This window comes from Odontesthes bonariensis, chromosome 22 (genome assembly GCF_027942865.1).
Source record: "Odontesthes bonariensis isolate fOdoBon6 chromosome 22, fOdoBon6.hap1, whole genome shotgun sequence".
Taxonomy (NCBI): domain Eukaryota; kingdom Metazoa; phylum Chordata; class Actinopteri; order Atheriniformes; family Atherinopsidae; genus Odontesthes; species Odontesthes bonariensis.
In genome coordinates this window covers 24,087,699-24,105,885 of record NC_134527.1, presented here as the reverse complement: position 1 = coordinate 24,105,885, position 18,187 = coordinate 24,087,699, and the positions used below count along the sequence as shown (strand labels likewise).

The following is an 18,187-nucleotide window of genomic DNA, read 5'->3' as shown; positions in this document are numbered from 1 at the left end:
GGAAAAAAAACGACCATAACGATGCCTATACTGAACTGAAAAAGGTGAAAACAAGTCAAATGCTGAAATTAATTTTACCGTTTGTTTAAAGACACATGATCAGGGGTCATGATCTAAACCGAGGAGACCAACTGCTGTTATCGCTAAACAAATATTTTCCCATTTTTGGTCTTTATCAAGCCTAGTGTTAGTTCAGGCAGGTCAAGCTCAGCCCACATCTCGGTGCATCACCTGATTGATCAAACTGTTCCATCCATTGAATCAGTAAATCTCATGGGTTGCTCCAGTCAAGCTGCTGCAGCCTGGATACCTTTGCCGTCTCCTCCTTTTCGAAGAGCTTAGGTGAAGGATACCTAAAACTTTGACAAATAACCACAGCACATGCTGTACACACAATATGTGCGATATTCATTCCAGCATTAAAGCGAAGCTGCACCCATTCAGCACACAACGTGTTTTTGATTAAGACTTTTATTACAAAACGTTACAAAACTACTTAAAAATGTCTGTCGGAGCACTGAGAAATGACTAAAAGTGATCATAACTTAAATAGATAAATACAGATGTCCATATCAGACCCATGACAGTTTGCAGCTCTGACAGAGAACACAGCTGCACTGATGCAAAAACAAACACAGAGACTAAGCGGCCACTTTAACCTTTAACCCAGTGGGGTTCGATTTAAATGCTGCAGCAATGATGTAATGTTGAAATCGACCCTGCTGCATGTAACTGTTGCAAAATCAAGAACTTGACAGTGATCAATTTAGAAAGAAAAAAAAAACTGTCGGGAATGATGAAACCACAAAAGATTTGTGCGTTGAATGCGTCACAGCATAACGAGGAATGCTTTCTGTTGTCTTGGTGAGCGTAGTTTGATGACAGCTGCGCTCGGCTGCTAATTCTCCTGGCAAGAACCTACAGGGGAGGAGATGGAAACGGGTTAAGACACCTATAATAAAAAGAAATTCTGGTTTTATTGTGCTTTTGATGATATAAATGAGTGACAAGTCTACTACAGCTGTAACTGAATTAAGGGATATTTAAGAAAGATATGTAACAGCATCTTGGTATCAGATTTTCTTTTTTTTGGGGGGGGGGGGTAGATGTGTAATAGACAAAGTGATAACTGATTGAAACATACAGAATTAAAATGCGATAAAGCTTGTTATATAATAAACTTCTGATAATGAAACAAAAGCCTCCAGCAAACGTTAGGGATTTTCGATGTGTCCTTTGCAATAACTACTGATTTGCAGAAAATCCGTAGAAATACAGTTTAAAAGGTCCTGAAGCATAAAATCATTTATATTTAAGGAATGTGAACTACATCTGAACTTTAAGATTAATCCAAATGTAAGCACGACACCTTAAAAGCGTCCAGAGATTAATTTGATTAATTTCAACATGAAATTAATATCTTGTATCTCATGTATCATATCAATTAAGAGTGTACAGCAGGAAGAACAAGGAGGGCTTATGTTGAAGTAAGGAGTAGTGCGTTTAATGTATGATTCATATCATTGTTTGCATTGCTCAGCAGCTTTTAGACAGTTTTGCACAAACATCTCTGGTCTCCAGGGGAAAAATCCTGCTCGGAAACTTTTTCTCATGCACTCTCAATAGGTCAAGCATTCAGTTTGTTCAGTCTTTGAATTCCTGAAAAACTTGATGCTTAAAATGTTTTTCTTGTATTAGTACTGTCATTCTATATTTACTGTCTTAATTAGGTTAGAATTTAAGAGCAAATGTATCTCTTAAATTATTTAATTGTACAATTTAGCGCATAATATCATAGCAAACATGATTATTACATTTCAGGCACAAGATTTCATTATGTTATTGGATTTTTATCAATACTGCCTTTAATACATTGACATTTTATTACATTATGGACATCATGGACAATTTTTACATTTGAGCTTTTTGTTGGTCTGCTCTCCTTGAAGAGGTTCCTGGGAAACAAAGTTCCCAAGTCCGATCAACAATCAAAGGTCACACTGCGGTTGCTCACATGTGCCGAGGCGCTCCTCCAGAAAGCCAATCTGCTCACTAAGGGAGTCGATTCGGTCTAGTTGCTGGAAGGAGTGGGACAGTAAGGTGGTTTTCTCTGAGAAGCCCTCGTCCAGCGACAGCGGGAAGAAGCTGCTGAACGGAGCCAACACCAACTGCAATTTCTTAGCAGGGACATAAAGATGACAGGAAATTAAGAAAAAGACAACATGCTCTGTTACTCACCCTTGAAGAAAAATAGTAATGCTATTATGTCGTCATGTACTCGTTATGCTTGTTTTTGTCAAAGCGAGCAGGATTTATAATGACGCCACTGAGCAGGTCTGGCATTTCAAAGAATCTTTGGTTTGGGGACTTAACAGCAGCAGCTATACACAGACCAGAGGTGTTCCTCGTGAGCCAGACTGGGAGGTATCCAAGTAGGTGGCTTTTATGTGAGTTTAAACATGTGTTCATGAGCTCTCTCGTGTACCTTTTCCAGGAGCTCTACTCTGTTCCTCAGGCTCTGTACCTCCTCTGTCACATTCTCCACCAAGCTCAACTTTCCACCTGTACAAAACACAAAGACAGACATATGCATCAGAGTATGGCGACAACTGTACACGACTTTATGGAAACTAAATTAGGGTTAGGGTTGAGATCGAAGGGGAGAGTGATGAAGTTTAGAATTCAGAGATCCCTTGGCGTATGCAGCTATCATCAACCTTTCTTACTCAGTGATTGATGTCCACTACAACTTCTCTAAACCAGAAACCAGAATGATTACCACAGAGCTGCCAGGGGACTGAGGTTATTTGAGGCACAAGGGGGAATCATAGATATGGGAACAGCTAAAAAAGCCAATATACAAGCTGGAAGAGAGGCCACCAAAAATAGACATGCAAACTTTGAAGGACGTGTCTGGCTCGATCCACTCCAGGGGTAATATCCCTGGTGGAAAAAAGAGTTAGGAACTCCCCCATACTCTGGTTGCAGACAGACTGGGAGATGTTCAATCTCTCCCAGATGTGGTCCATAACTGAGACTACAATAAGTTGAGAAACAGGGTGAGGTGGAGGAGGAGGTGTGGGAGGAAAAGGGGGAGCGGGGTGCGCTGGCGATGACCCCCAGCAGACAGGGTTGATGGAGCTGGAATGAGAACACAAGCATTGGCCAAGAACAGAGTGAAAAAAGGGGAGGTTGAAAAGCATGAAAGTAGTCAAAGACTCTTGGCAGAGCAAAGAGAGTCGACTTTCTGAACATTTAAACTTGTGTTTACATTCGTGATCTCCATCAACATCCCTCTGACATGTGCATATGAACTGATAATAAAAAATGTCTCAAGCAAAACATGTTGCAAAAACATTATTTTGCATCCGAGTTTGGCAGCGAGAATAAGCATGCTCCCACAAAGAACCTTCTCCAGCTTTAGGAAATAAAACATTTCAATTTTTCATCCTCATTCTCTGTGTGTTTTTTGGTCATTTTGCTGATTCAGCAATCCATCACGCACTCATGTACGTCAGCTTTTAGCAGAGAGTGTTTTGTGTGAAGGTTTTAGCAGAAACTGATAAATAGAAGGGAGTTTGGAGCGGAGCCTGAGAAATCTGGCACTGTCTCATTTATACAGAGATATTTCTTTCTCTGGAAGTGCAGGAGGCAGCATCCCCTTTTTTGATTTTACATTTTGGTGACTCACAAAAATCCCCAAGGCTGAAAAGAATGAGGGAGAAATCAGGAAAAGGTAAATCTCCTTCAAGGTTTCATGTTGCATAATTTCCCAAAAGAGCAATATGGCTGACACAGAATAGGACTTAAAAGGAATATCCTGGGGTCAACCACTTTTGTAGACAAGAAGGGGGGTGGAATTATTTTGTTGCTTAGATACAACAAGCACACAATAACGAAACTTGACTTTTTCTTGTTGAGAGTCACAATTGAACATTCTTAAGGGAACTAATGGGCTGTATGGGGCAGAAATATGTCTGTATTAGCACGGGAGCTCTATTAAAGGCAGATGTTTGCTTCAATCACAGCACTCACAGGAGTGAAGTGAGTCATTATCAAAGTTCAAATGATCCCAGTCTCACCGCACGGAGCCAGCCCGCATGACATCTGTCTGGAGTCGGCACCAGTCGCAGTGCATTATTACTCACGGTACGAGTTGAGAGTGGCATAGCGCGTACCAAAAGTAATAATGGACCGCGAAGCTGGCTATGTTCCTTTCTTCTGTCCTGCTGCAGAACACAAAATTATACTCTGTGAGCGCACGCATACAATCCCATCCTGCTCTTTTACCCGCATCAGTGTGGCCACCCACTGTTGCCTGGCTGCTCTGGGAGGGAGAGGGAGGGGGAGAGGAGGGAGCAGGAGGAAGGCTTTGACAGGAATGGCCATCTCCGGCGAGCCTGAAGCCGTCTCTGCATGCACATCGATAGCTGCCCGCTGTGTTCACGCACTGCTGCTTGCACAGCTGCCGCCCGCTGCACTCATCCACATCTGACAGGTAAGAAAGACACAAAAGAAGGCGTGAACATGCACGCAGAGACCTGTGTATAGCTGTGCAAGTAAATCTCAGTGCGAGTGTGTGTACCAGTTTGACATTGGTGTCCCGTCCAGCCAAGAGGACACGCACACTGGTTGGGTTTCAGGCAGGTTCCGCCATTTACACAAGGTTGTCCACACACAGCTATGAGAGATATCAATAGAGTTATTTCAATATGACCATTGTGAAGGCACAATAGAATAGTCATGAATTCTTAATAAAGGGAAATAAGTTGATCATTCTACTCAAATATCATTTGTTTTATCTGTGCAATAAATATTTGATATAAATATAAAATATATAAGAACTATATTTCAGAATTTTGATATCAAAAAATGAACTTAGGTCTCTAGAAAGATTGGATAAGCCAGAGGGACCCTCTGATCTACTGTGATGACACCCTAGGCGTTTAAAAAAACGTTGAAACTAAATGAGTGAGTTGTAGACATGGAAATGTCACCTGTTTCCTTACTTCTTCACTACTGACGGGTGAACAAAATGAGTTTTAAAAACTCTTGGATTGAGATTTCACACGCTTGTTTGAAATTATGCATACCCTTCAACAGGTCTCCCCCACTACCTGAGTGGTATGTAAAAAAAATGTTAAAAACTGTCAGAAAACACTGTGACAGCTTTCGAATGTGTCATTTTTAACTTGAACAGAACATTTCTGTATTTGGTGCACATAAAGGGAAAAACATTGGGTGATGACAATCAAGGCCAACAATAAACTATAAAGGCCAACTATGAACTATAAAATCAAGAAAAGCAAAGACAGATTTTGCATTTGTGTTGTTTAAACTACATAAAAGATTTGAGGCTGTGCTTGAGAACCTTGCTTTGGTGAAACCGAAGACCAACTTTTGGAGACACGTCTGAGTTTCCAGTGGCGCTTGAAAGAAGCATCATATACAAGTAGCAACATTAAAAACAAGTGTCCTTCCAGCAGATCCAATCTAACACCAAACAACCATTTCAGTGGCTTTTTAAAAGTTTATATATATCTTTTTTGTTTAGAAGTAAAAAAGTTGGGCTTTTAAATAGATTTATTTATTTATTTTTTAATCAGGGACTGTTTCGTTGCTCGGTGCAGTGACTTTCTGAAGTTGTTGCTGGTTCACCGTTTCCTCCAGGACTTTGTTTTGTGCAGGGAGTGCAGGTACAAAATCCCACCATGAGTCCCTTTAAGTTACCTTGGTTACAATTGTGAGAGTGAAATCTTCGCCAGCCCGGGCAGCACTCTGGGTAGAAATGTGTAGGTGACACTGCTTTGCTCACCTGCCGGTAAGCCAGCGAATACATCGTTCTGTGGAGACAACACACACAGCAGTGAGGGGACTGTTCGTCCTGTCATCTCCGTGGTGGGTGCTGTTTAGCCTTTTCTCGTGTTTTGACTGGAAGAATGCTGATAAGAAAATGAAAATTTGGTGGAGTAGTGTAACCACAGATATCTGAATGTTTGTCAGAGATGAGCGAAGGCTTGAGGGAGGGTGCAGGGGACGGGAGAAGTGATGCAAAGTCAGATGTAAAGAATGAGATTCTGCTGCAGTCTGCTGTGAGTGTGGTGGGTTTAGTTTGAAGGAGGAGGGGATAAAAAGGGTGGAAAACTGAGGGAAGAAAAAAAAACTCAGAGTTACCAACTAAAGATGTATTTTTTCAGTAAAACAAATTTCACAGACCCGTGTTGTGACAATAGGAATAAGAAAGATCCAAAAGTGAAAGTAAACGAGAGAAGGTGACGAGAGAAGAGTTAAAGGAGGAGAATGTAAAGAGGACTAGGGAGTATCAGAGCTGGAGAGCGATTGAGTAAGTGTAAGTATGGAGGGAGACAAAGTCCAAAATAAACAAGGCAGTGGTCTCTGTGGGCAGGCAGCTCATTTCCTGTAGTTACACAAAGTACTTGATATTTAGGTTCCACTCAAATATGTGGCACTGTGACCCAATTCTATGTACAGTAAAATGTGTGTTTGTGTGGGAGTGTGTGGAAGAAATTCAAGATCTATTTATGACTGCACTCGTAATCCTTTCCCTTCCTAAACATATCAGGCGCTGTTTACATCTGGAGATCTCTCAATTAAAACAGTTTTGATGGCGCTGCAACTCAAGCGCTTCAGCAAAGGCTGAAGATGATTTTCTTGCTATTTGTGTGTGTTGGGTGTGTGAGCTGGAATAGACTGAGTCTCACTTGTAGGTGCTGCAGACGCGATGGCCCTGACACAGGGTGATGTAGGGCTTGTGCAACGGCTGGACGTATGACTCTGTTATCGTGACAAAGCTGTGACGGGGTTCCCGGCTGCACACCCTCCTCCTGCAAAAGGCAGAGAATAAAGTTATCAACAATGAGAACCGAGCTGGTTTCAGATGCAAAGTGTGACAAGACTCAATCAGTTTGAGATATTTTAAGCCAAAGAGGCTCTGTCTTTTCTTGAAAACTCCTGATTAGAGCCTCAAAAGCTCCTGACTGACCCATGCAATCGCTTCTGAATGTGTCAGTTAAGAGCTGACCTCTGACCTCCATGTCTCCACTTGACCCTTCACTTAGTTTATTTTAATCTTCTTGCAAATCAGCTAAAAAATGACTAGATGAGCCCTGAGACATCACGGTAGAGCTTTGACCCTGAAAGAGTGAACTCTGAAATGTTTTAATGTCACTTGAGTACTTTGTGTTGCTAAGGATGTCGACTCCAGTGACGGGCTGTGAAAACAAACGGATCAAAGTGACAGCTGAAGTGGACATGTGCAGTTGAGATTGTTACAAAACTACTAACTAAATGACAGGCCATAACAAACACAGGAAGAGTTTTAAGTGAGCTGTTACCCGTGGTGAGCGAAGAACTGGGGAGTGCCCATCACATGAAGGATGAAGAGGGAGGAGGAAAGGAGCAGCGTTTGGTACATCGTCTTCCTCTTTCCCACGTTCACTCGCTGGGTCTCTCACACTCTTCTCTGTGCCAGTCAGAGGGATGAGGAGATGAGGATGAGGGGGCAGCGGTGGGGGCTGTGGATTATAGCCAAAGTCTCCTCACGCTGGATGTGTGCGTTCTCCTTCAGGAGGATGACCCCAGCTACCTGTAAAGAGAGGAACATTTGAGTTTACTGTGTATTAAAATGTTGATTTTTTTTCCCCCACAAAATAAGGTAAACAAAAGAGTAAGTTCCTCAAGTCTCAACAGAAACTTAAATGGAATACATTTAATTATTCTGCAGCCACAGGTCAAACCTTATCTGCTCTGAAAAGACAGATTGATTAGGGCTGGACTCATGTATGTATTGTGGACTTCCAAAAGAAACCGTAGCAGAGCCTGCTGCCTTTTTCAGCAGCATTAGTGCACATTAAATCTATGCAGAGACCTGTGAGAGTCTGTAGAAGCTGTGTCATGCAGCGGTTTGACGGGGGTGGGTGAGAAACAGCAGAGCCTGAATTCCCAAAACCCTAACATTATTGAGGGGTAAGTCATCGAATCACATATGAAAAAGCTGCAGATTTGTGTCAGGTTTATGCGTCGGCAATGAATCTGAGCAGAGCAGGTTTGTCCGAGGGAGGTTACACATAGGCTGGGTGGCCCTCAGGTGCAAAACATAAAGCAAAGCCACAAACACAACAAAAAAAAAAATCAAAAAGGATAACAACAAAGCCAAAGAAAATAAACTCAATTCACAACATATTTGTCGTGACACTGTTATTTTTAAAAGGCTGCCATAATCAATATTTGTTACTTTTATATTGTTGCTGTTCATGTCTCATAAACTGAGCACGCATCCCTGGTGAGTGATTTCAAAAGTCATAAAACAGAGTGGTTGTGATTGTCTTCAAGGTTTTATGACCTTATTGTAGAGAACAGTCATATTCACGGTTTGGCTTTAAAATGTTGCAGGATGTCAATGTTCCCTCCAAAACAGAGGATACTGATAACCTGTTGTCAACTTGTTGGATGCATCCATATGAACAAAATCACGGGCATCAACAGTGTGTTCGCTAAACACACTGTTGACTGTGAAATTACAACACAAAAGAGCGGACATGAAAGACAGACGTTTAACTTCCCAGAAATGTTCACAGACCCCTTCACTGACAAATTAGATTATCACATACTGTACAGGATTATAAGAAAACCTGAGCCCCCTGTTTGCAAGCGCAACTGCAATGAGTGCAATACAGTCAGCCTGAAGTCCTCTCCTGCTGCAGTGCCAGCCTGCAGGCATGTTTTAACACAGCAAACACTAAACCTCTGGGAAAATCTCTCATGGCACATTAAAGCCAACCGGGTGCGATTGCAGGTTACGGAACCGTAGTCTGCTTTAGAGGCCTCAGTTATCCTGGAGGTGATGCTAATCCTCAGATGACAGCCTGCATGTCTCTGCAATCCCCCTGCTGGCTCTATGCCCAGAGACACAGCTAAAGACTGTGTTCGTTCACAAACCACTGCAGCGACTGTCAGTACAGCAGGGGGTATCTTTGAAGGCTACCCGTGTGTGTGTGTGTGTGTGTGTGTGTGTGTGTGTGTGTGTGTGTGTGTGTGTGTGTGTGTGTGTGTGTGTGTGTGTGTGTGTGTGTGAGCATGAATACACCAGGAATAAGAAAGGCAGCACTTCTCCAAGCAGTTTGGAGTGGAATAATGTGCAGTTTCATATATGTATCTGGAATCATGATAAAGAAGTGTGATTACAGGGCTCAGGGCACGTGTTTTCATAAGCATATGCATGTGCAGATGTAAGCGTTTGTGACCCGATAACCCATCATCAGTAATTTTGCATGTAGTTCCTATAATCGCCACTAGATTGCGCTGCTTTACACGACCCAAGTCTGGAGATCAGCGCTGAGACGAACATCCCTCATCTCTCCCTCTCAGAAACACTTTCACGTACACACACGCGCGGGCTACCGCGCTCACACCGTAAACCGATGACTCCAAAGTAGTGTGCGACTATAAAATCCAAAGAAAACCCCACGTTCCTGTACGCTAAAGAGTAAGCAAGTTAAGAGGGCGCCGAACACGCACGCACACGCACGCACAAGTCAATAACCACAAACCAAAACCCCATGCAGAAAATAACGACAAACCGTGCAATGAACACCCAGCCTTCCTGACGGAATCACAGTGCTACACCGTAGGGAGCAGGAAAAAAAACACCAGGGGCTTCGGCAAAGTCCTGCAGAGGTAAAAGTCCAGTGATAAAACTCCGCTATAGTCAGATTTCTCCTGGAGCTCAGACTGTCAGAGAGCATGGGGGGTGATGGAAGGACCTCCTCCCACTCCTCCAGCTGGGTGTCCCGCAGCTCAGACTGCCTGCTCGGGAGGGGGACCCGCGTGTGACGTCAGTGTACAGACTCTTTCCAGACTACACATTTTTTTTTTCATTCATGAAAAAAAGAAGTAGGCAACGGAGTAGGAGGTTATGTTATAACCAGGATCAAATAGATGTAAGATGCAGTCTTCTCTCCTGCCATTCACACTAAGAAATGTATCCCCTGCTAAAGTTATTCCATTATCAATTGAGACAAATTTTTCTATTAACTGATCACCAGACAAAGCTGGAATTTTTTTGATAAAAGATTTGACTTTTTAAAGTACACACTGTTAGTTTTAGATAAGCTTTTGAGAATAATCTAAACCGATTCAAATATTTTCTGCAAATATACTAGGTTAAAACGTTTAAATATAAGACTTACATGTTAGGCAACAGCAATAAAAAAAACTAAGAGTACAGATTAATCGAAAAAGGATGACAATACATAAAGAAGACAACAGGCAAAATAAGAAAAAAAACTTTCTACAGTGATGAAAAGAATGGTCCAGGCATATCAAACTGGCTCTTATTCATTCATACAGCCGCCTTTGTACCACCTGCACTCCTGCATTACCTGCAGCTCTGCACAGTCCACGTCTGACCTGCGATGAGCACATATGAATGAAAATAATAGTTGCATTGATTATCTGCAGATTCTGGAACTTGTTTAGCTGCTTTACCCACTGTAAATATGTCTATTACTTTTAAATGAAGCAAAAATATTACATTTTGTGGTCAGTAAGGCTGCATGAAACCACTAGACACAAAAATCAAATAAAAAAAGGTTGACATTTATAAAATAGAGCGTTTAAAATATGTAAAAATGTTGTAAAGAATCTCACCCTCGCTGAATTGGTTCATCAGGTGTATGTGCGCGCATGGGCTGAGCGGCGGCCCTGGGCACGAGCCGCCGGACCGGTGGATTAGAGGACTTCTCCATGGTGCCAGTTTCTTTATAAAGCTCAAGTTTGGGGTCTGGAATAAAAAATCGCGCGGCTGGTTCGAGGTGCTCCCTGCAAGGCGACTGGTGGCAAATGAAATGTCTTTGGGCGTTTTTCAGTTGCTTTTTATGCAGAGCTTCCTGTGGAACGCAGGAATTGGATGGACAATCCCAAACCGGACTTCCTGTGAGTGTTTGCCGCTGATAAAACCCCTCTCCTGCACAAACACTCTCCATCCTGCTGGAATCTGATTTTGAAGCAGTTTTGAACTCCTATTGTGGAGCAGACATCTTGAAGGGGGCAAGTGCTTTCAGCCCTCTCACCTCTTGGCCTTTTGCTGCCTTCACAGTGCAGAGGAAAACAGTTTGTATGAAGTTAATCTTACAGGTATTACACTTCTTTTTCCACGTTTTAGCTGATGGCGTGTGGGAGAGTATATAGGCTCATGTTTACAGCTGTTAGAGATCAAATCTGTGAAATTGCAGCTTGCTGAAGCCAAACAGTTGCATGATAAGGAAGTAGTTTCTTTTCCCTCCTCCAGCTTCTGTGCATCAGTGCAGCCCACTAATGGCCAGAATGGTAGGGAGTTTGATAGACTCTAAAACCCATATTGAAACCATGAAATATTTTTGTGTTGATCTGAGGAATGCCAGAGCTTGAACAAGATGTATCTTTTAAAAGTAAGTAGAAAATTAACTGATTTCCAAGTTACACAAAGTCAAGGATGAAACATTCCGTCTCACATTTTAAGCAGGATGAAAAAAGTTAAAATAGCACCCTGCAACAGTTTGAGATTTCAGATAACTTTTACCGGACTGTCAGGTCTATTAGGACAATAGTTTGTTTTCAGAGTTCTTGAGAATGGCCAGATAATGAACATTTCAAATCCACATAAATACTGTGACTCCTCAAATCTTTTAACAACAATCAGAAGCCTTCTCTTAGTCGCTGCATTCTTGTCCTCACAAATCCGGAGAAGGTCATAAGAAGGCCGCAAAATGTTTTCAGGAAGTTTTTTCCTCAGTTTGAAATGTAATTAAGAAACGCCAGTAAGAGTGGTAGAGGTCAAGTTGAGTTGTGGTTAAAAAAAACAACAACTGCTTCTTGCCTTCCTTCAAAGGAAAGAAACCCTGTAAAATCACAGTTAGAAAAAAAGAAAAGAAACAGTTTAATTTGTCTTTGTCACAAAATTCTGTATCAGAAGTTTTGCTACTGAACTTTGACTGATTCCAAAGATTTCACTCAAGGAGGAATGAATGGATTTAATCATATGTGCAAATTAACATTGCACCTTTAGTAAAAAAAAAAAACTCTGAAGATGAAAAGAGAAAGGCTTCTACAACAAGATAATGATTCCAAACACACCTTGAAATCCACAAAGGAATTTTTCAAGATGAGAGTTTTGCCATGTCCCTCAGCCGCCTGACCTGAACCTCATAGAAAATATGTGGATAGACCTCAAAAGAACAGTGCATTGGAGATAGTCCAAGAAGACTTTTGCAGGGGAAAAAAAGAGTGAAATCCCCCTCCAAATAAAAACTGAAAGATTCATAGTCATTAAAGAAAGATTTAAAAGATATGATACTTTCGGTTCTGCCAAATGGTTTGTTTCACAGAACTATGTGAGTCTTCCATTGAAACCGTTTGGAAAAGGGTAAGCACATAAAAAGAGATACTTCACAGGTGATTGGATGAAGCATCTGTCAGTTAAAGTCACTAAAATGACCAACCTAGCATTACATGTAGAACCAGTTGGTGAACAGAAGCTGCTATATCTGTTGTCACAGCTTGATTACACCCACGCATGGCTACGAGTAAAGGACGCGGATTGGTCAGCATTTTTACATTTCAGCCACAAATAGATAGTTTGTAGTGTGAAAATATGTATTTTCTTGTGATTTTGCAAATCTTGCAAGAATCTATTCAAGTTTGAAGTATTCACAGTGTGGCAGAACCACACTGTGAATAGCTGAACACATACAAAGACTGCTTGTCAACTGTGAGATCTTAATATTCGGGGTGTGTTTTTCGTGTTTATTTCCAAATGACCTCTTACAATGACATGGCTCTTAGTATTTTTTTTATGTTTTGGAGATGGGTTGGATGGGCCTATCCCTGCATTCAGACGGAGCGTCTCATGCGAGCCTGAAACACTGTCAGTGGGTGCTGCTGACATGATGTATGAAAAGACAGACTCCTCCTCTGCCTTTAAACGGACTGAAAGTTGTCTGAAAACAAGGCCTCATTTGTCATTCTAAGTATGTGCAGAGCAGCTCTTTGTATGGAATCGTGCATACACTCTCAAAACAACTTTTGTGTTTATGCGTGAGTGGCTAGACTTCAAGTGGCCTGAACCAAAACTTGGACTGCTTCTTCACCTAAATTTACGAGAAATTTGTGTAGATTCAGTCATATTTGTACACTCAAGTTAGTATTCCTCTTTGTTATGTAGAGCCAAAGATTCATCAGTGTTTGGTGGGGTTTTTTGGTATTTGTTTAAGGGCTTACACTGACTGAATGTACAATCAAACCCTCCCTGCATACAAAGAACTATTTTCTATGTGATAACAAAAAGCCTACGTGCTGGGGCACCATGGGAACACTTCACTTCAGGGATGCAGGTGAGCACACACCTTCAAGGCTGCTCACTCAAAGGGGTCGCATTAGAATATAGGATGCAAAATCTGTGTGAGTTTGTTTGTGAATGTGCTGGTGTCTGTTTGCATTTGTACGTGAAATGTTGTGTGACAAATAGAAAAGTGGGAGGGCATACCTCTTTAAAGAACTCTTTTCATTCTTTGAAATCAAGACTTGGCCGACACATGCAAAGCTCTGCAGCTAGCGTTCCAGATTTGTCCCAGAGAAGATGCAGGAGGGAAACAAGCTGAAGCAAAGCAGCGCTTCCTATTCAAGAGGAAACAGGAAAAGGCTGGGGGAGTAAGATTCTGGAGGCTGCACCCTCGGAACAATAAAAATCTCACTCTGACAGGAAAAGGATCTGCGTCAAAGAGGGCCTGACAGATTTTACTAAAGGGCAGTAGCAGTGACCCTAGATGGGGCATGAACAAGAGGGTAGCTGTGCCAAACAATAACTAAAAAGATTTAAATGTTGTGTGAAATGCATTTTAATCAAACATAAGTAAAGTCAGAACTGTGCAGAAATGCTACGCCAATGGATGTAAATTCTGCGTCTGACTGGTAACGTATTTACTTGTAGCTTGATATATGTATGCAAGACCTAGAAATACAATCAGTTTAATTCAGACAGCTAAACAGGCAGTTAACCTGCTGTTTGACAAAATCTATTGGCCACTTACGGGCTTTATCTGTTGCTTGCTGCTTTGGGATTTACAGTTTGGTGTTTTGCCATCAAAACAACATGTGACAAGCTGTTCCCATTCCCATCTCGTGTCATACTGGGACTTGGTCAGGAGGGTACACCTAAAGCATATCTTTTGGCCTTCAGAGCTGCCTGAGTTGGTAAACTAACAGTGTCTGGATGTGTTAGAATGGCAACATGGAAAATGTCATAAAATCTGTCTGGAAATCATTTATTTTATTGAGTATTTTAATGCATAACTTAATAAAGTTTGAAAATTGCACTTAAATATGATTCCCATGCTGGGGAGTCAGGAGACTATCCCCTCCAGACCAGTAAGACAGACAGCTAGAGCAAGCTAAACTGTACCTTTAGAAAACGTAGCACTGAGCGTGTGACTGTCCATGCTTATGGGATAGTTCATCTGAAGCTGTTCGCTAATGAAAAATACCAGTTAAAGATTATTGTCTAATTACATTTACTAACTTGTGCAATTTCAAATATATGTTGATGCTTCTTAGTTTGCCCTTTGAAAGCCATTGTTGCCATTACACTTTGCTTTTGTTGCTATCGCCCTGAGTGAAGATGTCTGGTACGAAAGTGTCATCCACATGGAGTGCTAGTTAGCTCAAGTGGTTGAGCAGGCATCCCATATTACAGAGGCTGAAGCTCCTCATTGCAGCCATCCCAGTTTGAGGGGGCTGTTCCTAGAACTGTGCTCAGTGATGTTGAAGAGTTTTTATGAGTGAAATCCATACAAGATTTTCTATTCAGGTTAACTCCAAAAAATGTTACAATAGTCATTTCTAAACTCTACTGATTCACTCTGCTTAACAAGACCAGATATGCAAGACCAGTTTCTGCTCTGATTTTCATGCTGAGCAGCCAAACAGGATATCCTGTTGTACAAGGTCTGCCACCACTGCCATCAGTCTCGTGTCATCCTCAATCCAAGACATGCACTCTTGCGAAGCCATCCTGGAAATAACAGGACTGTGCTGGTGGTCCAAGTGCTTCCTGTTCTCCAGAAGTCGGTGTGGGACTGAAAATACACTGTTCCAAATTGATACTACAGAATTCCTCGAGACCCAAGAAAAACAAAAAAAAACCTTGACTAATTTGCCTCGCCTGCGATTTTACAGTTTTACATCAATCAGCAAGACTGCCCTAGTGCTTACTCTGCCAACAGTGGCCCCAAATGGTTCAACTATCAGCAATCTTTCACAAGGTTCATGAGTTCTAATAGTAAAATAAAAGGTAAACTGGTGTTTTGTCAACAGAAAAAGCACAGCACAACTCTAACCTAAATATTTTTACTCAAATAAATAGATTAAGTTGTCACTTCAGAATGCATCAAAGCAATTCTCACTGTCAAACTTCAATCATCAGTAATAAATTACCTCTGAACTGGCAAGTTAAAAATTTGAAATATGGCATAGACAAGTGAAGTGATCTCACTGAAAAGGTCAAGCATCATTTGTTTGCAACAAAAAGGCAGCTCTATTCGTCAGATCGGCAACAAATTCCATCTTCCACCCTCCACAATTGAGCATATTGTCTCAAAGTTAATAAATGGAGGTCTGAGAACAGAAGGCATGCAGGCAGACCCAGAAGAACCAGCAGCAGATTGGCTGGCATGACTGAGTAAAGTTGAGACGGACAGCCACACTGATTGTATTAAAGATTATTGTAAATTAGCTGATAAAACAAATCTCACAGACCTTTTGAAATGGAATCAAGAATATCTGCAAACTGAAAAAATGAGACAGTTCAAATCAAATTTACACAAAAACATGTGCAGAAAGCAATGGGGTTTGCCCAAGTTTAAATCATGAGTTTAATAGGATGCCAAACGTTTATGTGGAGAAATCTGGGGGAAGACCTCCAATCAGCCTGCACCAATGGTATGCAAATGCAAAGAAGTGGAAACATCAAACTCTGAGGCTGTTTTTATTGATGCCATCATGACCTACAAAATGTGCAGAGAATTGTGGGCGCACAAGACAAAACAAATTCATTTTTCAAGTGGATGTTGCAACAGAATAGTAGTCAGTCTAATGATGGTAAAATCCTTTTCTAAAAATCCCACTGAGTACCTATGGGATCCCATGCAGAAAAAAAGATCTTCCTCCCCAGCTCTTCGGTTGGGTTTAGGTACCAAAATTACTTGGTAAGAAAAAGAGAACGCTTAAAACACATTCTTTTGCACTATTAACATAGTAAATTTCACTAAGTGTGCTGACAATGGAGCCCAACAAAGTGATGACATGTGCTTTGGGAATGATACCACGCACAAAACTAATACTACTGTAGATGCCCAAATACTACTGTCTTCAGTTTGAAGACTGGCTTATTTACCAAAGTAATCAAAATTCCCCCACTCTGAGGAAGATATTTGGAACAGTGAGCTGGTAGATTTGTTCTTTTCCTCTTCAGAAACAAAATGATGATGTTCTCATTCCATTGCCATGCTAATGTTGGAATGTTTTTGTCGGCCTGTTACTGAATGATTTGATGTTCTGTTCACACAAATATTTATATCCCAGATGCTGAGGTGTCACAGCACAGAAATCTGTTACATGGATAGAATTTTGATATGTCTTGGCTATGATATTTGCCACAGTATGGCCAACTTTAATGATGGCTTGTCATCAGCAGTATGTGGTATTCTACTGTTTGTGTGTGTGTGTGTTGTTTCTTTAAAGGTAATCCTTAGATTTCCTCCCTTGATTATTATCCAATTTTGTCTGTAACAGAGACTAAACAGGGAAGTGATACAGAATACAGAAGAAGAACATTATTTATTTTGTGAGCGTTGACAAAAACATGAAGAATGCAGAGTATATTTAATCAGTTAACATCTTATCAAATAAATAGCTTTGATATAAAAGAGCTGTGCTGATAAAACTGCCAGATTTGTAAGAGTAAAATCTTTCAGGATACATCATCTTGGAGCCTCAAATGATGTGCTAGAATTTCTATGAATCCTTGTCACAGATGTGTATTTTGATATCTACATGCTGCATAAAGTTAAACTTTCTGCCTTAAATAATGCTTGTGTATCTTAGCCAAAACACATTCACTGTTACTGACCACCAGTCACCTTCTGGGCAATGCAGTCCATTAGCACCATGTTGAAGTCTCCATTTTGAAAAAGGAGCATCCGGTGCAGAGTCACTGCTTTTAGAAACTCTTCGCAAAACCTTTAGAGCAACCATTGGTCATCTGAAATGAAAAACAGTTTTTTTCTTGTCTTGAATTCGTTTCAGTTAAATGTTGTTGTAATGCAAGAGCAACTTCCCAAACAATACTGTTCTGCATAAGTGAAGAAGTTACCCAGTCAGGTGCAGCTTGTACTGTTTTCCTGCTTTAGTGGCGTGCACCTGTCAGTCATATATTCATTTATAATGGCACTTCCTTGTGTTATCCTCATCAAGTTCCAATGCTAGGAGGCAGAGCAACCCCTCATTTCTAAATGTACTTCTAAAGAAATGTACCATTAGAGCAAAGGTTGCACGTCATGTTAACTTGTAACCTGTAAAGACACCAGAAGGAGAGCAAACTAGATCTGCCAGATGGTGATTGGCGGTCAGTAACAGTCAATGTGTTTTGGCTGTACTACTATATACAAGGATTATTTGTTTAAGGCAGAGCGTTTAGCTTATTGCAGCCTGTGGATATCAAATGCTGGACAATTGTTGGGGAAATGGGTCCTAAGTGGATGCACCATGTTTGGTTTTTATGGATCCAAGCATTGCTGAGATATTGCTTCACTCCTTGTTTGGAAGCCTGACAGTTCTTGTTAGGCATGAATGCTTCTGAAAAGCGAAAATTCGGGCAATTCTTTTTTGTGCTGATTGATATGAAGATTACTTTGACTTGCTCAGTTGGTGAGGAAGTTTTAGAAATGTTACGCATGAGAATTTTTTGTTAACTTGCTTTGAACTTGGCTTGATCCAAAGAATCCAATCTCCTTTCTTTTCTCTCCCTCTTTCTTTCATTCCCCATTTAAATTAAAATCTAAAAAAAAAAAAGCTTTGGCTTTGCTGATGCCTGTGCCTCTGACTACAGCAAAAAAAATGAATAAAAGTTAGATGCATA

The 18,187-nt window shown here is 41.1% G+C and overlaps 1 protein-coding gene across 1 annotated transcript; it reads right to left on the bottom strand.

Annotated features, from left to right (window-relative positions):
- Positions 1-455: 455 nt before the first annotated feature.
- Positions 456-10,869, bottom strand: egfl7 (EGF-like-domain, multiple 7). The gene is made up of 9 exons (XM_075455988.1): positions 10,669-10,869; positions 7,356-7,606; positions 6,723-6,845; positions 5,731-5,843; positions 4,586-4,681; positions 4,291-4,491; positions 2,486-2,562; positions 2,015-2,177; positions 456-918 (listed from the first exon to the last, which is right to left on the bottom strand). Exons 2-9 carry the CDS (start codon positions 7,433-7,435, stop codon positions 899-901), a joined length of 873 nt encoding a protein of 290 aa, XP_075312103.1. The 5' UTR covers positions 7,436-7,606; positions 10,669-10,869; the 3' UTR covers positions 456-898.
- Positions 10,870-18,187: the final 7,318 nt, after the last annotated feature.

Coding starts and splice junctions, on each gene's coding strand:
- egfl7 (XM_075455988.1), bottom strand. CDS start 7,435: ATGTACCAAACGCTGCTCCTTTCCTCCTCCCTCTTCATCCTTCATGTG. Junction 6,846..7,355: donor CAGTTCTTCGCTCACCACGG/GTAACAGCTCAC, acceptor TGCCTTTTGCAG/GAGGAGGGTGTGCAGCCGGG. Junction 2,178..2,485: donor GAGTAGAGCTCCTGGAAAAG/GTACACGAGAGA, acceptor GTCCCTGCTAAG/AAATTGCAGTTGGTGTTGGC.